The sequence below is a fragment of the Terrapene carolina genome, unplaced genomic scaffold, assembly GCF_002925995.2.
Source record: "Terrapene carolina triunguis isolate 2854851 unplaced genomic scaffold, T_m_triunguis-2.0 Scaffold450, whole genome shotgun sequence".
Taxonomy (NCBI): domain Eukaryota; kingdom Metazoa; phylum Chordata; order Testudines; family Emydidae; genus Terrapene; species Terrapene triunguis.
The window spans coordinates 86,966-110,557 of record NW_020664801.1 but is presented as its reverse complement, the minus strand read 5'-3'; the positions used below and the strand labels follow the sequence as shown (position 1 = coordinate 110,557).

The window sequence follows — 23,592 nt, the reverse complement described above, 5'->3', positions numbered from 1 at the left end:
CTACGCTTGGCAGCTAGCAGAGCTCTCCCCGCGCTCTAGCTGCCGGCATTCTGAGGGAACAGCGTGGCGCTTTTCCTCCCGCGGCCCCTGGTCCAGAGGGTCCAGCGCACCCTGGAAGGCAGGGCAGGTTATGAGGCTGGATTGAACCACCAGTGAGTTGTGGGTCCAGGGAGCAGAGAACAGGGCTGGCAGGACCGAGCTAAGCTTAGCATTCTCAGGTTTGCCTGCCACCCAATTGGCAGGTGGCTTCGCCGAAGCAGAGCCAGCGAGCATCGGCACCTGGTCTCTCTCCACCACGGACAAGCAGAGGATCCTGACGTTCGCACACACGGCCAGCACCATGGAGCTGTCACTAATTAGCATGGAACGAACTGCAGGGAAGGAGCAGAGGCAGGGATGCTGGTGCCAAGGCTCCCAAAGTGCCAGAGATGAACATATGCAGCTGGTACGCGGTAGAGGGAGGGGAGAAGAAAGTTACCAGATTCCAGGAACCAGGGACGTGTGTGCGGGCTGAGAAGCATAAGCCAAGGAGGAAATAACTTCAAGTGGAAAATGATCTTCCTTCCCAGATCAGAGGCCAGTGAGTCACTTAAGGAGGAAGGAATTCGTGGTGGCAGGCTGGCCTTGCGGATGAATGAACTGAGACACCAGCAGCAGGGAACGCGATGTGACTGGGAGCCAGGACTCCTGGGTTCTATCCCTCGCTCAGGGAGGGAGCGCCACCTAGTGGTTAAGGTTGGCAAACGAGGGCTCCTGGGTTCTACTTCCACAGCCTCGCTGTGTGATCTGGGGCAATGTGAGGGTAGCAACACTGACCCAACCCGGGGCTTAGTGCAGCGTTCGAAGAGATGCTACCAACAGCCAAGGAATCTGGATTTGAGGACTCTGAGAAGGCTGCACAGACAGCAGAGGGCGAGGATGCACCGTGATCAGAGGCAGTCTGCCCGGAACAGAGCTGGAATCCCCATCCCTGGGGTACGGTTGGGAGCCACTGACAAGGCCAGCGCTGGATAACAAGCACAGGGGCTGGAACAGTCCAGCCCGGAACCAAGTTGTCTCCCCCGGCCTTCAGCACCATCCTGGGGACCTGACTTTCCCCCAGGCTCCACTCAAAGCCCTGCAGAGAGCCCTGCGCTTTGAGGGATCAGTAGGGAGAGCTCCTTCACCTTCCCAGCTGCTGGGGTTGAAACAGGCCCGTCTGCTTAGTGACATTTAGGACTGCGAGCACAGACCCCTTCCCTCAAGCCACCATAGAGACATGGGGGGGGGGGGGGAGGGGGGGGGGGGAGGCCCGCAGGGCAGGGCCAGTCCCTCCCACTTGCCTGTGAGCCGCCTCCTCTCATCACTGAGTACACAGGGGGGGTCATTCGCAGATACCTTGGCAGGGCCACCTAACCCCAAGTCCAAGCAGAGATGGGGCAGCTTTACAGGCCAGCTGCCTGAAGGCCCACATGCAGGCTCAGCTGCTACAGGAATCTCCAGATCCCACTTGCCTTCCACGGCAGAAGCCTCCTTTCCCCTCTCCCAATACGAGGAAGGCTTCCCTGCAGTAACATGGCTGGTAAAGCCCTAACCTGAAATTAAGCAACAGAACTGCCCCACCGCTCAGCCAACTCTGTGGTTACACCGCACAGGTCAGATGGCTAGGAGCTGCAGTGAGGTTACAGTGCCACCTGCTGGCCACCACGCCGCAGGACAAGTCATCAAACCCCACGCTCAGCACCTCAAGCAGTGGGTCTCACCCTTTTTTTTGGCTCAGGACCCATTTGTAAATGTCAATGGCCTGTGGTGACTCAGCACATTGGCCGGGGTGGCCCTGAAGGAGGTTGCAAAGCCCACCTTGCACTCACCTGGCAGCAGCGGCACCAGGGAGGCGAGCACAGCCAGACTCACAGGACCAGAGCCACCTCGCGGGCCTCAAACATTCCGGCGACCCACAGATTGGGAAACCCTGACGCAAAGCCCCTCCCCATCTCCCATTTAATGGCCGAGTAGGACAGAAGGTAATGGCCCTTAGTGCCCACAGCAGTCAGCAGGGCTTGGGCCTTTGGGCTAAGACGAAAGGCGCTCTCAGATAAGCACCCAATGCGGCTTCTCACTGAAGGAGGAAGGACGGAACGTGCAAAACAAAGCCCAGCGCGTTCTGTGCTGGACTGATTGCCCTGGAGGCTGAAGGTCTCAGCAGGGCCAATGGCAAACATACCGCCCCCTGCTGCCATGCCCCTCCCCCCCGCCTGCCCAGGAACAAGCCCCTCTAGAGAGATGGGGGAGCTCAGTCTCTGTGGCCTGTTTGATACTTTCTGCTGTGGCTGCCAACAAGGGGAGCCAGTTACTTAGCCAGGGACTCCTGCCCTACTAGGACCTGGACTGAGACCCACCGCGCTCATTTTACACGTCAGGTGGAACCAACTTGTGACCACAGGGACTGGTGACATGCCTCATGCTCCAACCGTCCTGAGCCTGCCAGTGGCCTCATCTGCCCAGGGCAGCGTGTGGGGCTCACTCACCGAATGCCTTCCGGGGCTCTGTTAGCTTCAGCGTGAAGGTGCGGCCTTTGGGCAGATCCTTGAGCATCTTGGCAACCTCGTAGTGCCGGCAGCCGATGAGGCTCTGCCCGTTGATGGACTCAATCATGTCGCCCACACTGATGACCTGGATCCGGTCTATGACGCTCCCTTCCTTGATCCTCTGCAAGCAAGAGACAGGACGGTTGGCTCACAGCACAGACGGCAGGTCCTGGGGCAGTTTAAGTGGCAGTTTCCTCCCCGCAGCGTCCAGATAAGAGAGTCTGAACAGCAGCCCTTTCTCTGCTCTAACACCATTCAGCTCAGGGTTGTGCACAGCCCTTTGTATTCAGCAAAGCTGCCCAGAACCCCATAAGACAGGTCAATTGAGACTGAAGCACAGACACATCTCCAGGGTCACAGAGCGAGTCAGCAGCAGAGCAGGGAACGGGAGCCAGGAACCCTGGCTCCCATCAGGCCACGGGGCCTTCCCTTTGTAGTTAGTCTCACGCACATATTTTTGCCCAGCAGAAGCTTGGTCCTTCCTTAGCACATTAATGGTGACTTACGTACAAGGGATCACGATTTGATCACATTTATAAAATACAAACAGAATGAAATCCAGATCAGTGAGATAAATACTCGGTGCTTTAGAAGGGCCAGTTTCACAAAGCTGAAAAGAATTATAAGCCACATCAGCAGAGAGGAAGACTGGGTGTGTTTAAGAACATTACTAGATGGCCAAAAAGCCACAATCGAGGAAGAAGACTGTATTGGTTAGAAAATGACCGGCTTTGGTGGGGAAGCGAAGGCAGCTATAAAAAATAAAGAAATAATGTAACAAATGGAAGAAAGGAGAAAAGAAAGGGAATATAAGTTAGGAACCGTAGAAAACTGAAAATGGAAGAAAAAAGAGACACAAGGAGACTAGCGCCAGCAGAGTTAAGGACAAGAAGGAGTTTTCTTTAGTGTATTAGGAACAAAAATAATTCTAACAAGGATATTGGTCTATTACTAGATGGAAATGATCGAATTATCAATAGTAATGCAGAAAAGGCACAAGAGAACAAATATTTATGTCCTGTATTTGGGGAAAAACAGATGATGTATTCGTATCATAGGATAACACTCTTTCCCCTGCACTAGTATCTCAGGAGAATGTTAAAACAGAAGCTACTAAAGTCAGACATTTTAAGATCAGCAGGTCCAGATAACTTGCATCCAAGAGTTTTAAAAGAGCTGCTGAGACGCTCGCTGCACTGTTAATGTTGATTTTCGATAAGTCTTGGAAGACCAGCAAAATTTCAGAAGACTGGGTAAAGGGTGACATGGGTAGTTATATGCCCGTCAGTCTGACATCGATCCCGGGCAAGATAATGAAGCAGTTGATATTGAATTTGCTTAATAAAGAATTAAAGGAAGACAATATAATTAATGCCAATCAACGTGGAACGTCTATTTATGGAAAATAGATCCTGTCAAACTATCTTGATTTGTTTTTTAAATGAGATTACGAGTTTGGTCGATAAAGGTAATAGTGTTGACGTAATATACTGAGCTGTCTAAGGTATCTGACTTGGTACCGCATGACATTTTGATTTAAAAACTAGAATGACAAAATTAATATGGCGCACTTTAAACGGACTAAAAGCTGGCTAATTGATAGGTCGCAAAATGCAAGTGTAAATGGGGAATCATCATCGAACAGGTGTGGTTCTAGTATGGTCCCACAGGGATCAGTTCTTGCCCCTATATTGTTTAATGTTTTTATTAGTGACCTGGAAGAAAACAAAAATCACTCACAAAGTTTGCAGATGACACGAAACAAAATGGGGAATGGCATATAATGAAGAGGAGAGGTCATTATCACAGAGTGATCTGGATCACTTGGTAAACTGGGCTCAAGCAAGCACTGTGTGTTTTAATGTGGCGAAATGAATATATTTAGGGGGGAAAAAAAAAACGTAGGCCATACTTACACAACGGGGGACTCTATCTTAGGAAACAGTGACTCTGAAAAAGATTTGGGGGGCAAGGTGGATAATCAACTAAACATGACCTCCCAGTGCAAAATTGTGGCCAAAAGAACTAACGCGATCCTGCGATGCATAAACAAGGGAATCTTGAGGAGGAGTAGAGAGATTATTTTACTTCTGTATTTAGCACTGGCGTGACCCCTCCCTGCTGGAATCCTGGGTCCAGCTCTGCTGCCCACAATTCAAGAAGGAAGTCGAAAAATTGGAGAGGGGGTCAGGGAAGAGCTGCGACAATTATTAGAGAATTAGAAAACCTGCCTTATAGCGACAGACTCAAGGAGCTCAATCTATTTGCTTAACAAAGATAAGCTTAATGGGTGACTCAATTACAGTCTGTAAATTACCTACATGGGGACAAATATTTGATCATGGGCTCTTCAGTGTAGCAGCGAAAGGTCTAATACCACGCAATAGCTGGAAGTTGAAACTAGACAAAATTCAGACTGGAAATAAAGGTTACATTTTTAACAGTGAGTGTATTTAACCTTTGGAATCATTTACTAAGGATCCTGGTGGATTCTCCATCACTGAACATTTTAAAGTCAATACTGGACGTTTCTCTAAAAGATCTGCGCTGGGGATTATTTCGGGGCAGTTCTCTGGCCTGTTATACACAGGAGGACAGACTAGATCACAATGGTCCCGTCTGGCCTTGGAATCTAGGAATCATACATCTCTTCAGAAGGGCCTAGGAACCCAAGGCCTCCCACTAACAAAATGGCACCATGAGACAAAAGATCATGGCATTAGGAGGCATGATGATTGACAGTCCTTCTGGTTTCACCAGCTGGAGCTGCTGCAGAGTCTACACATCTTGTGGATTAACTCAATAATATTTAATTAGGCTCCCTTGTACCTGTCCCCCTGAGGGATCCCAGGGCACTTGAGACTCTGTCTATACACGAGTCACTTCAACCACTGCTGAAATGCAGCCACTTATTGGGTGGAAGACGCAGCTGCTTAACAGCCATGCTGCAGTGATTTAGACTCTAGAATTGGAGCTTCTTAGGGAATGTCATTAGCTGAGAATTAGCGAATGCACCACAGTACCAGGGGATCTTTTGTAAGATTCCAAAGAGGATTTGTGCTCTAATACCACAACCCTGCTCTGTTGGCATAGCTCTGTTCTTTCAAACGGATCCACTAGTTTGGGCCTCTCTCATTTACTTGGGGGTTTAGAGTCTGATCAGGGATGTCACTATCACTGTGCTATGGGGGCACAGAGGGGTCTCTTAGTCTGAGGGAACTGCTGCAGCTCCTAACACCTGGGAAAACCATCCGGGACACAGAGCATATGAGAAAGTGACAAGGCAGGAGAAAGGACCAGGGCAGCCTCAGGTAGGAAGGGATGGGTGCCCTGATCCCCTAGCTCCTCCAAAGGAGAATGACTCCAAGTGAGGTTAGGATCAGAGCAGGGGGCGGGAAGTAGGAAAAGCTGTAAGCTGAGTAAAAGAGGCAGTTAGAGGCCAAAAGCATCCTTTAAAAATTGGAAGTTAAATCCTACTGAAGAAAACAGAAAGAAAAACTATCAGGTCAAGTGTAAAAGTATAATTAAGGCCAAAAATGAATTTGAAGAGCAACTAGCAAAAGACACAAAAACTAACAGCAAAAATTGTTTTAAGTACATCAGAAGCAGGAAGCCTGCCAAACAATCAGTGGGGCCACTGGACGATCGAGGTGCTAAAGGCGCACTCAAAGACGACAAAGCCATTGCAGAGAAGCTAAATGAATTCTCTGCATCAGTCTACACTGCAGAGAACGTGAGGGAGATTCCCACTCCTGAACCATTCTTTGTAGGGGACAAATCTGAGGACCTGTCCCAGACTGAGGTGTCAATAGAAGAGCTATTGGAACAAATTAAACACCAGGACCAGATGAGATTCATCCAGGAGTTCTAAAGGAACTCAAATATGAAATGGCAGAACTAACTGTGATATGTAACCTGCCACTTAAATCAGCCTCTGGACCAGATAATTGGAGGACAGCTAATGAGACATCAATTTTTGAAAAAGGCTCCAGCGGCGATCCTAGCAATTACAGGCCAGTAAGCCGGACTTCACAACCAGGCAAACTGGTTGAAAACAGACAGAGATGAACACAATACATGAGGGAACAGTCAACGTGGCTTTTGTAAAGGAAAATCATGCTTTACCAATCTATTAGAATTCTTTGAGGGGGTCAATAAGCATGTGGACCACAGTGATCCAGTTGATCTTTTAGAAAGCCTTTGACAAGGTCCACACCAAAGGCTCTTAAGCAAAAGTAGCCATGAGATAAGAGGGAAGGTCCCCTCATGGATCAGTAACTGGTTAAAAGATAGGAAACATAGGGTAGAAATAAATGGTCATTTTTCACAATGGAGAAAGGTAAATAGCAGGGTCCCCCAAGGATCTCTACTGTTCAACATTCATAAATGATCTGGAAAAAGGACTGAACAGTGAGGTGGCAAAATTTGCAGATGATCACGATCTTGAGTAATTTTGTAAGTCCAAAGCTGACTGCGAAGAGTTACAAAGGGATCTCACAAAACTGAGTGATTGGGCAACAAAATGGCAGATGAAATTCAATGTTGATAAATGCAAAGTAATGCACATTGCAAAACATAATTCCAACTATACATACAAAATGCTCGGGTCTAAATTTGCTGTTACCACTCAAGAAAGAGATCTTGGCGTCATCATGGATAGTTCTCTGAAAACATCTGCTCAATGTGCAGCGGCAGTCAAAAAAGCTAAAAAGAACGTTAGGAGCCATTAGGAAAGGGACAGAAAATAAGACAGGAAATATAATGCAACTATATAAATCCACGGTATTCACACACCTTGAATACTGGGCGCATTTATGGTTGCCCCATCTCAAAGAAGATATATTAGAATTGGGAAAGGTACAGAGAAGGGCAACAAAAATTATTGGGGATAGCACAGCTTCTATATGAGGAGAGATTAAAAAGACTGGGACTGTTCAGAAAAGAGACAACTAAGGGAGGATATGATAGAGGTCTATAAAATCATGAACAGTGTGGAGAAAGTGAATTGGGAAGTGTTATTTACCCCTTCTCATAACACAAGAACCAGGTGTCACCCAATGAAATTAACAGGCAGCTTGTTTAAAACAAAGTTAACACACAGTCAACCTGTGGAACTCATTGCCAGGGGATGCCATGAAGGCCAAAACTATACAGGGTTCAAAAAAAGAACTTGATAAGTTCATGGAGGATAGGTCCATCTATGGCTATTAGCCAAGATGGTCAGGAATGCAACCCCATGCTCTGGGTGTCCCTAAACCTCTGACTGCCAGAAGTTGGGACTGGATGATGGAATGGATCACTTGAAATTGCCCTGTTCTGTTTGTGCCCTCTGAAGCATCTGGCACCAGCCACAGTTGGAAGATAGGATACTGGGCTAGATGGACCAGTAGGACTGTTCACATGGCTCAGACAGAGTCTCTGGGACTAGGAGCTCCATGTGATCAGGTTTGCTGCTGGGGTTTCTACTCCCCCAGTAAGACCCATAGCATGGCTCGTGCTCAGGGGCTCACACTGCAGCTCTCTGGGGATGGACAGACAGATAAGAAGGGAAGGAGCAAGACAAGACGCCACACTGTGTGTCTGGGAGGAGCACGCCTCCTCTCAGACTGTGCACCCCACCCACAGCCCAATCAGCCAGTGACAGGGCCTCCTGGGCTCTAGGATGGTGTGAGCAGAGCTCAGTCATCTGTACCTTAATGAATGCGTAGCCAGCTCCATTGTCAGTGATGGTCAGGCCCAGGGCCTCTTCGGACTTGAAGACCTCCACCTCCTTCCTCTGGCCCTTTGTGTGTGCAAAGATGAAGTCCTCCAGACCGATCTGGCCACCCAACAGCTTGTCCATGTCCACTTTGTGGGTGTTTAAGGTGCAGAACATCACCTGGGAGGTGGGAAGAGAGATACAGAGTGAGGAACCCCTGGACCACAGCTTCCCCCACTGCCCCTCAGCCCCTTCTCTGCTGAGAAGGCCCCATATTACCTCACCCACCTTATCTCCCTAAATCATAGAATATCAGGGTTGGAAGGGACCTCAGGAGGTCATCTAGTCCAACCCCCTGCTCAAAGCAGGACCAATCCCCAGACAGATTTTTGCCCCAGATCCCTAAAGGGCCCCCACAAGGATTGAACTCACAACCCTGGGTTTAGCAGGCCAATGCTCAAACCACTATGTCAGCATTCTAGCACCAGCTCCACTGGGCTCAGCCCAGTTGGGCACAGACCTCAGGGGGCATGTAGCCACTGAGCCCAGAGTCACTGACTGGCAAAAAGCCATGGGCACAGCACAGCCTGACACAGGGTGCTGGTCCACGAAGCCAGAGAAGGCACCAACGCAAAGGGCCCACCCCACTGGCTGGCTAGGCGCTGCCATGCAGAAGGGCATCCTCTCCGAGCTCCCCACCCTGCAGCCTGGGTGCTCAGCGCCTACCTCAACTGGCGGGATCTTGAAAGCCTCTGCAATTTTGCTGTACAGCTCCTTGACATTGGTGAAGCCCTCGATCCTGCCAGTGGGACTGCCATGGGCCAGCTGAGTGTGGAACACCAGTCGAGGGCGGAGGCTGGCAGGAGGCGGTGGCAGGCCGGGCTGCAGGGCTGCCACACTGCCGCCACTGCCCACCTCCACCCCACCCAAGCTGCCACGAATGGGCTCAGCCTCCTCATTCTCCACCAGCGGAGGGGCCTTCTTCCGGCGGCCTAGTCCAAGCGGCATGAGGGAGGAGTGGCCAGACAGCAGGGAGTATCAGTCACCCACGGGAGAGACCTGCAGGAAGCAAAGGGGAAAGATTGTAGGAAACCGGTAGTGGAATCAACGACAAAAGCCAAGCGGTACTGGCTGACTAGGGTGTCAGGGAATGGGACATGGGCCATCCCCCTCTAGGACATCAGCTCTAATCCAGCCTTAGGACAGAGGGAGCGAATCTGGGGAATGGGACATGCAGCATTCCTCCTCTAGGGAATCAGCTCCAATCCAGCCCCAGCTCAGGGAGCCTGACAGGTAGGGGAGTCACACTCGTGGCGTGACAAGGCCTATTTTAATTCTGATTCATCTGTACAGCTTTAGCCACTTTTAAAATTAACCAGAATAATGTAAAAAGAGGAGTGACAGCTTTGGAAACTTCCCGTCCCTTGCCTGCCTCCCCCAAGTCCTACTGTACAGCCCCAGATCAGTGCTCTCCTGCTGGGAGCCAGCAGCCAAGTGGCAGCTCCTGCCAGACCCCATACACAGCTCTAAGTTATGGAGAGAGAAGCAGTCATAGATATTTCTAGCTGCTTTGGAAACACATTTAGTACAAAGCTCTCTAATGAGTAAGCATCTAGTGATCTCAGGGCTTGGCAGTGGCCCTGCATCTCCCCTCCACTAGCAGACACAGGGGAAGCAGCATGTCTGATACCAAAGCCCCTCCAGTGGTGCTGGGCTGTTCACACGATTCCTACTGCTGCAGCAGGTGAAGTCGTGGGGTATGGGCAGAGAATGAAAAGTACACTCCCCCTCCTCCCCCCCTCAGGACTGAGCTGCTGTGGAGGCAGGAAACACCCACCGGGCCTGACCCCTGAAGGATTTAAAAAAACAAAACAAAACACAGTGTAGTTGCCACCTGGAAACAAAGTAAAACCCACAGGCCCTGCTGGCGAGCAGAGACTCAGAGTACTGCAGAGAGCCAACCACAGGGAAATGCCAGCCCTACTGCCTCACAGACAAAGGAAAATCCATGCCAGGCCCACAGAGCTACACACATACTGACCCTTCCACTCCAAGAACACTCCCAGGGGAAGTAGGATTCCAGGGGGGCTCAGCAGGATTGATGATCCTGGTGCTGCTGGCTAGGAGTGCCCTAACCCCTGAAGCAAGGACATGGAGGAGGAAGGGGCAGCCTCGGCGGGAGTCCTTCCAGCCCGGGAGTCTCCGACGTCTCTGTTCTGGAATGAGGGTGGAGCGCACCCTGGCAGGCTGATTCAGAGCAGAGAAACTGGCTACAGGGCGTTCCTCAAAGGGTGTAATGGCAGAGGAACTCAGCCAAGCCTGTCAGCGATTACTCCATGCCATGAACCTGCTCAGTCCAATGGATCCCCAGCATCACCCAGGGCAGGAAGATGCCTCCAGAACTACCACCCACCATCCCCCTCACCCAGCCCAGAACCCACAGCTCCTAACGGCACTCCCCAAGAGAGGATTCAGCTCATGCTGTAGAATTTCTCCACATCCATGTTCTCCCCCTAGCTGCCCAACTCACTCAGGATCCTCCTTATATCCTATTCTGTGCCAACATCGGTCTTTCCCTCTACTCCCTCCCTTCCCCCTCTCCTCCTCTTCCTTATGCTTACTAGTTTCACCTCCAGCTCTATGCTTCCTGTCTCACTGTGTCGATCACTGACACAGAGCCAGAACTTACCCTAGCCCTCTTTGCCCATTTTAAACCTTGTTTCATGGGACATGGTTCTTCACTTCCTGGTGCTAAACAGCCATTTAGCACCACACCCCTTTGGGGATCTTGAGACCCAGCTGAGACCTCCTGCTCAGACAGATTCAGACTCAGCACTAAACGCTGGTCTTATTATGGCCAGGCCTACCATAACTAACCAACTCATACTATTCTAAAGAGCAGCAAACAAAAAATGCAGGAGGCCAAGTTCTTACAGGACCCAAGTGGCCAGATAAATTGACCACCTATTTTAAAGTTTCAACTTCAGAGTATTACTCACATAAAATCAATTTAGGGCTGCTACCTCTTTATGCCTAACTTTTGCACCTGCCAGAACTGGCAGATCACTTATTTGTCTAAGACACAACCTACAGTTGTGGGGCAGGCAAGATAATACTGCCAGTATCTGCTCCACAACTTCCTTGTACAGCTATTCCTGTCTTTGCATTTAGGGAGGAACTAAAGTTCTGTTTGCAGCTATCTTGACCAGCTTCTGAAATGCTAATACCATAAAAACATTAGACACTTGTTTTGTTTGTGTGCATATAGAGTGAGCAGCTGAACAACTGTTATGCTCCACCACAGAAGTGGCTACATTTTCAGGAGAGGGTGAAGCTATTCCCTTCTAGATTGCAGGACGTTTGCTAAGTAAATACAGAATTGCTAAGGAGCATTTGGAACTTTAGGGCAAAGTTGTTTAAAAAAAACAAAAGGATTCACAATTCAGATGAATAAGGAAATTTGATGGCTGGAAATGCTCAGGGGGCTTTCCCCAGCTGCTGGGTCTGGGGCCACCCGCTTCCAAATGGAAGGAGATAACAAATGGTGCTGCCCATTAAAGTGGCAGCAGTTTCCTGCCCCAGGAACTTGTGACTAGTGACCCCTCTGTGGTGACAGAGCTGGGTGGGGGGGCCTGGAGGCATCAGAAGGGAGAAAAAAATAAGGATTTTCAAATTGCCCAGTAAAAGTAGGGCACTGTGTGCATGTTTGTATGTCCTGACTGATCTTGTGGCTAAAGCATAGACATGGGACTCAGGAGATCTCAGTTCAGATTCCCAGTTCCACCCTAACTCACTAACATGCTGAGCAAGTCACTTTCCCCTCACATACATCCCCCCAAAAGGTGCCTCCGTTTTCCCCCTTTGAAATTGGAGAGCAATACTTCCCTACTTCTCATGTGAGGCTTAATCCAGCACCACCTAGCAATTCTGGAATTTGAAGGGCAAGATGACACAGTTTTGTTCATGGCTATAGAGGGAATTCTGTGCACTCAGCGACTGGGCACTGCTGCTCAGTCATGCATATCAAACTTCTACTAAACCTCTCTCCCCCCCCCCCCCCCCCCCGCCTAAACTGCAAGTGATGCAAACACCAGCAGTCCCTAATGCCTTCTTGTGGCAGTGAGAGAAAACTAATCCCAAGCCTGGCTGACAAGAGATTATAACGTGATCCGGCAGAGCCAGAACAGCAGACACGGGGAAGGAGCAGCACCCGCTGCCTTCAGTGAACATACCTACCCAAGCATTCCCCACCATTCTCTGGGAGCCTGAATGACCATGGAGTGGGATTTGATTTGGGGGATAATTAATTCAGTGGTTTACCACCTGTAGCAGAGAGACTGCTGTGTGTTTCCCCAACTCCTCAGGCAGTAGAGGTTGTTGACCTCATTTGAGGGATGATCAACACTGGGAATGATTATTTCTTTTGTTTTGTAGCATTTGCGTGTCTTCACTGTGTTGCCCTCATGCCCCATGTCACACTCAGCGGAGAAACAAACACCTAAAAGGGTGATGTTAATTCCTGTTGGTACACTATGCGCCAGAGACTCCTCCGCAAAACTCTAACCACCTGCCTTCATTAGCTGGGAAAAGGTAAAGGGAGGAACAGGCTAAAAGATACTAAATAGACAAACAAACAAGGGGAATTTTCAGTAGTTTTTGCACAGCAAACGTTGAACTTAAGTCAGAACCTTTTGATCTTTCATATGGGGGGGGAAACTAAACCAAAGCCAAACCTAATTTACAGGGTGCTGCCCGCCCCCCTGTTCTGCAGAGGCATTCGGAGATTCCACACTGCCCATGTCGATATTAGAATCTCTGATCAGCAGAACTCAAAGTGCTTCAGACAGACACCAATGAATCCTCACTCACCCCACCAGGCACCTGAGTCTCCTTATCCCTATTTTCCAGATAGGTAAATTGAGTATAAACAAGACTTCCTGGTCACACAGGGAGTTGGTGATGGCACTGGGAATGTAACCAGGAGTCCCGGCACCCAGTTTCCTGCTTTAACTGTTGTCCCTGGTCTCCAAGGACAGCCCATCACCTCAAACGTGCATTGTAGCCTACTCAAGACTGCAGTGCTGGGACCCCTACGCCTTTGCACAAGGGGGAGGTGGTTACAGGAGGGGACAGCGCCAGGACTCCTGGGTACTATTCCCAGTCCCACTACTTCGGAGCCACACGTGCCATGAGCCTCCGCCCCTCCCCAAGGCCCTCTGTGGCATAAACCCCACAGGGGGCACCCCCAGCCTTCTGGGCCACCAGTACACCACACATACCCCCCCCTCAAGGGCACAGTAACCCCCCCCCCCACCCCCCCCCCCCCCCCCAACACACCCCCGCGCGGGCCCCCCACCCCCCCACACCCCCCCCCCCCCCCCCCCCCAAAGCTGAGGCCACCCTTCTCCTCCCACAGAGCTGGGCCCTCCCATTCCCAACCCCCCACCCTAGGGCACCTCCCCTCGCTCCCACCCTAGGGCACCTTCCCCACGCCCATCCCCCCTCAGAGCTGGACCCTCCCTCCCGCTCCCATCCCCCACCCTAGGGCACCGCCCTTCACTCCCCTCCCCCCTCAGAGCTGGACTCCCCCGCTCCCATCCCCCCGCTCTAGGGCACCTGACTCACCCCGTCCGCCTCCCCACAGAGCCGGTCCCGTCCCTCCACCAAACTCCGGCCGGGCGCAGCCGGGGCCTATCGCTCGGGGAGGGAGGGCAGGCAGGCGCATCGCCGCGCCCCTTAGCCAATCACCGCACAGCGCGCAGAGCCGCTGGCCAATCACAGCTCGCTCTGCTGGACGGGGCGGGGAGCTGGGCGGGCAGACTTCGGAACCCTAGCGCAATGGAAGCGTCCAATCCAAACAGCAAGGGAGATACCATCCCAGGAGATGGGGGGAAGAAGCGGAACGAAGGGAGATACCATCCAGAAGCCCTAGGGAGAGTGGGAGATACCATTCAGAGGTGGAAAAGCAAGATACCATTGAAGAAGGAGGGGAGCTGGCAGGAAATGCCTACTAACCAATTCTGCCCCAGCTGCTTCCCCTAGCCAATCACAAGCAAGAAGGTTGAAAATAGCCAATCAGAAATTAGCAGGCAAAGGTATCGGTGGAGTACCTGTACCAGGTGCATTGTCCCCTCTCCCCGCAAAATGATCAGGGTCCCCAGCCGAGCATGCTGACCAATTCTGTCTCATTGCTTCCTTGTTTGCCGTGTTGTAGCCATGTTGGTCCCAGGATGGGAGGGACAGGGTGGGTGAAGTAATAATATTTTTACTTGACCAACTTCTGTTGGAAGAAGCGAGCTTTCAGGTTTCCACAGCGCTCTTCCTTCGGGTCATTGCTTCCCTGTACTTTTGCCTGTGTCCAGCTATCTGATTTTTGGCTCTTTGGGGCAGGGACTGAGTGTTCAGTGGCAGTACAGCACATAGCACAATGGGGTCCTAGTCTGTGGGCTGGGGCTCCTAGGCAAAGATCCCCTGAGCCAATGGCTCATCCGGCTGATGCAGTTAAGGCATGTAAGTTTCATAGGCAACAGTACACAAGGGAGCGATTTGGCTAGGCCCATGTTCGACTGCCTAACCTGATGGAGTAGGTACCCATTTTATAGCTGGGTGAACTGGAGGCTCCTAGGCACTACTCTAATACACACGAACAATTGTACTGTTTGCAAGCTAGTAAGGGAGGTGTGCATTTGACATTCCCTGTTTGGTAGCTAGTGCCTTTTGTTCCAACAGATATGAGAAACAGGTGGGATGCAGTTATTCAGGGTTGTGACATGTACAGTTTTGCATTTCAAATCTTACAATGATGTGCACTTTTAATACCTGACACTTTTTAATAATGAAGTTTTAATAATGAAGTTTAGCTTTTAGTGGAGTTTCTGTGCTTGAATGCTGAGTGGTTGTTTGCTCCAACATTCTTTCCCCTTCTGTTTTTTCACCTTAGCTTTACTCCACACCTGCACCTCTTCTCTCCTGCCCTCACCCCCCCTTCCCATCCAGCTGATCCCCTCCTAACTAAACCCACCCAAAATAAAAACTACTCATGGAACTGATGTTTGCTTCTCTCACATAGTTCACTCTGCTTGTTATACTGCTTCCTCCACCCACTGTATGTGGTTTGTCTGTTTACAGTGTAAGCTCTGCAAGGTAGATACCATCACCTACTGTTTGCACAGTGCCTAGCCCAGTAGATGATGGTTCTCAATTGGCCCTTAAGCACTATCATAATAAAATAAACACAGAAAGCACGGTGCTTCCCTATTTTGTACCATTGACTGGCTGAGGTAGGGGGTTGCTGGGAGCCTGAGGACCGTATCTAATCTGGGTGAAATGGACCATATTACAGCCACCTTAATTCTTCAAATATAGGTGGAATCTGATACAATAGTCCCCCAGCTGGAATGCTCTTATGATGCATTAGGCTAGCATGCATTGTATGCTGGTTCAGGTAGTTTCCATGGGCATGCAAGCCTGGTAACTGCACATGAACCTTATTAACCGGGGACAATTGTTATGGGTCAGTTGTTTATGAAATGCTTGTGGTGTGCTAAACATCAGCAAATTTTATCTTCTGCTCTCTGACCCTTCACCCAAGAACCTTATGCCAGGGACCCCATGGAATATACAGCACACTAAAACATTTACACATAGACTAAGAAAAGTGGGGGACTATGACAGGATTTGGGTTTGTATCATTTCATTGCAAAAAGTTTCCACTCATGAAGGAAGGCTGAAGGGAGACAAGATTGAAGCCCAGCTTAATACAGGGTTCTTGATTGACAGCCTTAACATATGGAAGCTTGGGACATGGACATCAGATTGCAACATGGAATCCCCCATAGAAACCATGGCCCGAGGGATGGGGTGAACCAGCTCTGAACACTTTAAAAAAAAAGGATTTGTGCTGCCCCTAACATCCCTGTCTCTCTCCCCCATTTGTCACCCTAGCAGAGAGTAGGCTTTTGTTTTCCAGCTGTACAGGGTGCAAATGAGGTCATATTGCTGTGCTAGACCAAGTTCTCAAACGTATTCATGGGAGAGTAGTAGGTCACACCGCTTCCTTTTAAAGTACAGCCAGTCACTTCTGTACAAGGAACACTTGGACACAAGTGGTCAGTCTAGCTATATCCAGCAGGGGTTGCTGCACTGTAGGAAGAAACATAAGCAGCTACTAGGGCCTACAGCCAAGGAGGAGGACCAGAACTAGCAGCTATTGAGGAAAGGCACCAGACAGTGCTAACAACATCAAGCATCCAGTAAAGAGCAGGTGATGACAGAGCAAGGCAGACTATTGAAAGAGAAGCCCACAGGGCTGTTAAAAGAAGAGAGCAAAAAATGGTGGATCTTGACAGGAAAAGAAGAGGGGAGAAACTGCCAGCTGAGATACATAAATACTTCCCTACTCTTACTTTTCCAGTGCTGTAAGGGAGACAGGGATACTAGATATTGCAAACAGGAATGGAAGAGGAAGTTATACATAACACTATCTCTAGTAAAATGATAGTAGTAAAGTACAACCAATTCCCCTTCGACACCTGATTCTTTCACATGAAGCTCACGTGCTCTTTTACAACTCCATTAGAGAAGGGGTTCTCAACCTTTTTCTGAGCCCCCCCCCCCCTTGACATGCTATAAAAACTCCAGGGCACAGCAGAGGTGGGGAGCTTAGCTCAAAAAGTTTGAAAACAGCTTAGGGTGTAGGGGGGGCAGTTAGGGGCTGTATGCTGACAGTGGGTAGCTAGGACTGTGTGCACACATGGGGTGGCTATGGGTACAAGAATGGGGGTGGCTAGGGACTGGGGTTAGGCAGGGGGCAGCGAGGGCGTAGCCTCAGGATGTAGGGAGAAGGGTATTAGGGGCTATGTGCTGGGAGGGCTCCCCTGCGGTCCCTGTTCCCAGAGGGGTCTGCCAGCCCCTGACCTGGGTCTCCCCACCCAGGGGGCTCTTACTGGCTGCCTCTGTGGGAGCAAAAGGGGGTGGGGAGTGGAGAGGCAGCTTCAAAGCTGAGCACCAGCAGGAGAGGAGGGAACGCTGTCTGCTCCATGGCACCAGCTACAGCTGTCCCACCGTGCCCCGACCAAGGGGTGAGGAGAGGAGATGGGAAGGCATGGAGCGGCTCGTGGGACTGCCATGCTCTTGTGCTGCAGGTTTTTTTTTTTGGGGGGGGGGGGGGGGGGGGGGGAAGGGGGGCAAATCCCCTCCATGTTCCCAACTCTGCCCATGGCTTCAGGGCTTCTGCCCACAGGGACCAGGGCTTAAGCCCCCCAGGGGAGTGTTTACATAATATAAGTAAGGCTACAATTTAGTCACAGAATCTGACTTCCAGCCACGTCTGTGACTTCAGCCTACACTGGTCAGGAGCTGGGAGCTGCAGGGTACTCCGGTCACCTCTAGTGTAGCCCCCTGCTGCTGCACGTGGCTCCTAGCCCCTGCACAGCTGACTGCTTCAGCCAGTATGGGGAGCCCCAGATCCCCATTTTGTCAGGGATATTTTTAGTAAGAGGCACAGACAGCTCACAACTTCCATTAATTTTTCTTTACCAGTGACCTGTCTATGACTTTTACTAAAAATATTCCTGATAAAATCTTAGCCTTAAATATAAGCGAGGTCAGTAAAAGGTAGTAGAAACAGGAATGAGGGGAGTAGTTTTAAATAGCAGTGTTATGGAGCACAGTCTGTAGCCATTTGCTTTTTAAGCCACCACAAGTATTTAAGACATCCACTTTGAAACCTGCCACTTTGAAATGGCATCCTTCTTGGGGACAGTGGGGGAGGACAAGAGAAGAGACGATGGTAACTTGCCACCACTCAGACAACTGAAGCAGCATGGTGCTAGCACATGGGAGCTCTCCCATAGGAAAAAAGGTATAGAACACCCTCTCAAAGTACATTTGTGATTCAAGCCAGGAGGAGGCATAGAATGCACAGACTAACTTGACAAGAATTCCTAGCTTCCTCCCCAGCCCTGGCTCTAAGCTTTATTGTGCAAGTTATGGGTGCCACGCTTCTAATGAAGCCATGTGTACAAGAAGATTTTGCACCACCCTTGGTTCCAGAGTAGTGCAGCTGTTCCATCGGTGGTAACACTGAAAGCAGCATAAGGAAAGTACACAGCATTAAAAGGGTAAAGACCTAGGCCCCAGCCCAATGAGCACGGACTGGCTGTACTAGTAATTCCACCATAGGAACCACACTAGCTCAACCGTGAAAAGCGCTAGTGCTAATACACTCTGCAAAAGCTGGGTAGTTAGTAACTAAACCAGTATTCAACAAGAGTTAATCCTAACAGCATTTTCCCAATTCACTGAAGTTTAATGACATGTTTTCATAAGTCCCTCATTCCAAATACCCAATCCTGCCCCCAGACACACCTAGATCTTTTCCTTCAGTTACAGAGACTTTAATTGTGACACAGCTCTTTGACAGTCTGTCATCATGGCAGTAACATTCCAAGTTAAGTTTCCAGTGCATTCCAGGTTCATGCTCCCCCATTGGATTAAGAGAGCATGTTCTCACAACCCCCTCATGAATCTTTATCAATGTACTCAATCCTATAAAATAGGAGATGCTCTACTGCATTACACACATCAACTTTACACAAATGTATACAAAAAATATATAATATATACAGGAAGTGCCACAGTGCTCCTGTATCAGGAACAAAAACCCTTTTTATCAAAAAGGATCTCTCTGTTGGTGCTACCAATTCAGAGGATCAGAGTCCTTTGAAAAAAGTCCAGAGTCCATTAGTGTACTGAATAAGTCTTTAACATAAGTCTTGACACTGACCCTGCATGCAGGATGATGAATAAGAGACTCAACATCCTGTTTAGGTACAGTATACCTGGAATGAGAAATGGCTGCCTCCTATTTGTTCAGCCCATGACCAGGAACCAGGCTAAGAGACCTTAAAATGTCTGTGCGAGGGGGAAGACTTTCATAGAGGGAATGATTCAGAGTATTATACTTAAGATCCATTTTCCTTTGCATATTTTTTCTAGACCAGACCTTGTTAACATTGGTAGTTAGGTTTAAACTCATTATACATTGGCTAAGGGCTTACTCATTCAGGCTCACATTCTGAAAGACATTAGGACTTCTGATGTTTCCAGAGAGTCACAGATTAAGGTCAAACAAAGGGTGCCTTCCTTCTAATACGACTGACAGAAGGAAAAACTTAAGAAACCCTTAGCAAGACATTGACAACTTACAGGAACTAAAAATAGTTAAGAACATTTAAGAGTGTCCCAGTAGGAAAGTCCTTCAGTGTAGGAAGTGACAAGGGACACAACACAGTACAACAGCAAAGGAAAGATGTTGGAGATTGTTTTACTTGCAAGTCCAGTTTTAGATTTTTGTTTCACCCTTTCCAATGGAGGAACTACAGGTCTGCACGAGATGAAATGAAACAGATGCCCAGTCTATGGGTAACCAGTTAAAGGAAGGCAGCACATTGAGCACTAGGGTGGAAACTGGTCACCAGAAGAAAGCTTTGACCACGAGATGTTCTGTAGATTCCTCCCACAAGCAGCTGCTCACTGATGTAAATACTTCTAGTGATGATCTGGGACTAGAGTCACTGAAAAGTGAATGCACAATTTTGAAGATGATACTCTTGGGGGGAAAAATACTTAGTGTGAAAGTCAACAACCTCCACTAATGAGAAACCCTGAAGTCCTGGTTATGGTCCAAAAACCTTTTGCTCTGGAAAAGTGTCCTTATTTCAGTTCTCCGTGAGCAGCCTTGCTATATTGGTAGGATCTGCTCTAGGACACTTTTGGAAGCCTGTGGAATTCTGTCTGGAAACTTTACTTCAAATTCTATAATAAGGTCCCCTCGCTGGTCTGGATTCTTGGGATATGGGAGGCCCTCTCCAGGGATTCGCCGCTTTATCCCAGGTTTAATGACATCTTTAAATACCATTGGAATGGTTCTGCCATCCAGCGTCGGCACATTCACTGTGCAACCACACAGGGCCTAAGTATAAAAACAGGGCAATTAGAACACTGTCTGCATACACAATCTCTAGCTGATTTCCCAAACAACCACAGAGATTTTCATTGTGATGGCCTGTTTATTCTAGTTAGGCTCTTCTGAATCCTGCTGAGTTAATCTGATACAGACACCAGATTAATAGCACTAGAAATTGTACAAATATACCACAACAAACAGTTGGGCAACCCTTCCTGCTGATCCATCAATGTGGGTCAGTTTGGATGTTGAAAGTTCACCTTCTCAATAAAGTAGTTTGCCTCTGATCTGCTATCTCTAATGGTGGCTTATGACAAGGAAGTATCCTGAGGCTAACAACTTATTTTATACAGACCAGAGAGCAGTTAGACAGGTGACCTATTATGGATTCAAGCTAGATACTGAACAAAGTGTAGGGGAGAGAAGACATCTCAGTATTCCCATTTGTTACTCCCACTATCTAAAACTCAAACCAAGCCACCCACTAGAGTCCCATACTGAATCGGACACCTTTGCTTACCTCACGGAGGCTGATCTTAGCTGGGAAAATAATATCAGACCCATCTCTCTTAAAGACATTGTGTGGCTTGTCCTTTAAAACAAAGACAATGTCAGCTGGAATGTTGTTTGCTGTTTGGTCTCCCTCTTTGGGAAAAGTAATCTTTGTTCCTTCTTTCCACCCTCGTTTGACTTCAATGGTCAGAATCTTGTCCTCATTCCGTGTGGTCTTGCCATCTGTATTGAGTCGTTTGTGAGAGATTTTCATTTTCTTGGTGCAGCCAGTGTATATCTCCTCCAAGGAAACCCTCAGATCATGAATGACAGGAGGGTCTTGTTTTTTGCGTATACTTTCATGGCCTGAGCGGGAGCGAGGGAAGCCCATGTTACTAAAGCCCCCCATCTGAAAAGTGGAGAAAGGGTCATCAACATCCATGTCTTCATCTCCATTCCTTTGTACAAAAAAGGTATCAAATGGGTTCCTCCCACCAAAAAACTCTGCAAACATAGCATGAGGATCTCCATGAAAGGTGTAGCTGAACGAGTTACCACCATTGGCACATCCACCACTGCTGGGACCACCTCCCTTTAGTCCTGAAAAACAGAGTAAATATAATCCAGTAGTTAGTCATAAAGCTTGAGTTTACTAGGTTCTTATCAAGAGTCCAATCCCCCATGGCTTTGTTAACTGCAAGACTCTCCCCCACCCTAAGATCTCTGAAAAGAGATTTTTATTTATGACTAAGTTTGAGATGCATCACCAAAAAGAGGTTCACTGTCATCTTAAAATGGTGTCAAGATTCAAACCTCCCTAGTCAGAAATTAGAGCCATGTTTAAGAGTTCTCATCTCCCTCAATTACTGAGTCTCCTAAAGTAGTAACTTATTCAGAGCAATTTATTTTTTATAATTGACCCAACTGTACCCCTTAATATGGCAGCAAACCTAGCTGGCCTATAAACGTCCTATCTCTATCTACAGAGAGTCTGATTTACAATCACTGTAGGCAAAAATAATTTAATCTGAAGTGTTTGGAGACAGCAAGTTAAATTCGTCCTACTTCAATGAAACACTGTTACTGAGGCAAGTTTCATAACCTAACACACAAGCAAACAAATGTACTAGAATCTTCTAGTGACAAGCAAAGCCATTCTCTAGCCATGTCTCCGCCTCTCCTAGAAAAGCAGCCTATCAGCATACTACTACTAAGGCATCAGCTCTTAAGGGGAAATCACTAAGAATTTACAGGAAATGCAAGATATAAAACACAGGAAACTAGCAACTGAAAAGCAGATCAAACTCCACTTTTGGGAAGTAGTTTAAGGACAGTTATTTCCAGCTAAGAGCATTGTAGATATCAACTCAATTGTTTGAAACAAATCCTTCTCTTCTTCCAGTTTCAGCTGAATACAAATATTGAGTTAGCCAAGCTAGCAGTGTTTGAGAAAGTACAAAGCAAGCGCCTTTGCTTGAGTCATCTAAAATGGATGAGACTGCACCCTAGAAAAATAAACTGGACTAATGTTAAATTAGAAATTTGATGCAGAAGTTTAATTCCTTAATCTGCAGGAAATCAGGCAGGCACAATGCCTCCAGGCTTTGCACATGGACTTCAGAGCAGGTCTCCCAAAGAGTCTGACACTGGTGTTTTATTAATAGTTTTAACATGCTATGTTATTAATGCAACAGGACGCTCTCCAAGATAATAAAGACACTGGCCAATTCCCAAACCCACTTACAGACAATAGGAACTAGTTCTACTTTCTTTCATAACAATCCCTGTACCAGATCTCCCTGTTCCTAGGAGTCTCCTCTAGTTTGTTGACAGTCATTTTTACAGCCACTTAGCCACCCCATGCCATTGACAGCATCTACCAGCTGAACTGTCAAATTGTGTCCCTTCCTGTACACACACAAGCCCAGGATTCAGTACTGTTCCCTGAAAGTCAACTAGATGCACCCCTTTCCAGCCTTACAGACAAAACCAAAGAATTTCAGGAGCAAGGGTAGAGAATAAAAATAAGAGAGTCCAGCTACTAGTGAATACTCTACTTCTCTGTCACTCCCAGAGTTGCCCCAAGAGAGCCTCTCTCCATTATCCTGTGTGTACAGGGGATACCAGGTGCAGAGGAATACCCAGCTCCCTCTCCAGAAAGTTCATGTGTGCCCCATTAGAGCATAATATCCCTCTTCCCCAAACTCAGTACTGCACCTCACTTCAGGGAAAGCACTTACACAGGATACCCATCACCATGGCACCCAAAACCATCCCATACAGGTGGCCTAGTACAGAGCTGCATCAGAGTTTCCTTCTCCCCATGGATATACTGTCTGCTCCAGCTCTCCTCCAAAGAGTTTCTCCTTTCCCCACAATAGAGGCTCTGCCCCCCAAACCTTGACACCTCATTCCCCCTTCTTACCAACCCACCCCATCCTTAACTAACCACCACTGTCTTGGGTTAAGTGAGCCACACCCTTTACTTTAGCCTAAAAACAGCACCCTTCTTCCCCCAGAGCCCCAGCTTCTCAAGATTCACCCTTCTGTCTCCCCCATAGCACCCCCCCCACCACCACCACTTGCATCAAGTCAGCACCCTCCACCACACCATAACTCTTCGGGGGCAGCCCCCCTGAGCCCTGACACTCAGCTATCCCCCCTCCCCCAACCCTCTTCCCTGCTTCACACCTCCTGCTCCACACAGCCCCTTGCCCAACCCCCCCAAGCTTTGCTGCAATCTGCCCTCAGCGCTTCATCTTTGTACCCCCTCCCCCTCCAGCCCCTTACCACCCCCTCACCCTTCCGCCCCTCCCCCTCCAGCCCCTTGCCACCCTCCAGCCCCTTGCCCCCCCCCACCCCTTGCC

General features: G+C 48.8%; 2 protein-coding genes across 2 annotated transcripts; both read right to left on the bottom strand.

Annotated features, from left to right (window-relative positions):
• GIPC1 (GIPC PDZ domain containing family member 1) lies at positions 1-10,572 on the bottom strand. The gene is made up of 6 exons (XM_026658506.1): positions 10,307-10,572; positions 8,992-9,324; positions 8,260-8,445; positions 2,508-2,688; positions 280-371; positions 1-111 (listed from the first exon to the last, which is right to left on the bottom strand). Exons 2-6 carry the CDS (start codon positions 9,271-9,273, stop codon positions 1-3), a joined length of 852 nt encoding a protein of 283 aa, XP_026514291.1. The 5' UTR covers positions 9,274-9,324; positions 10,307-10,572.
• A 7,981-nt stretch (positions 10,573-18,553) lies between these two features.
• Positions 18,554-22,417, bottom strand: DNAJB1 (DnaJ heat shock protein family (Hsp40) member B1). The gene is made up of 2 exons (XM_024221247.2): positions 20,754-22,417; positions 18,554-20,239 (listed from the first exon to the last, which is right to left on the bottom strand). The coding sequence occupies exons 1-2, from the start codon at positions 21,237-21,239 to the stop codon at positions 20,009-20,011; spliced, it is 717 nt and encodes a 238-aa protein (XP_024077015.1). The 5' UTR covers positions 21,240-22,417; the 3' UTR covers positions 18,554-20,008.
• Positions 22,418-23,592: the final 1,175 nt, after the last annotated feature.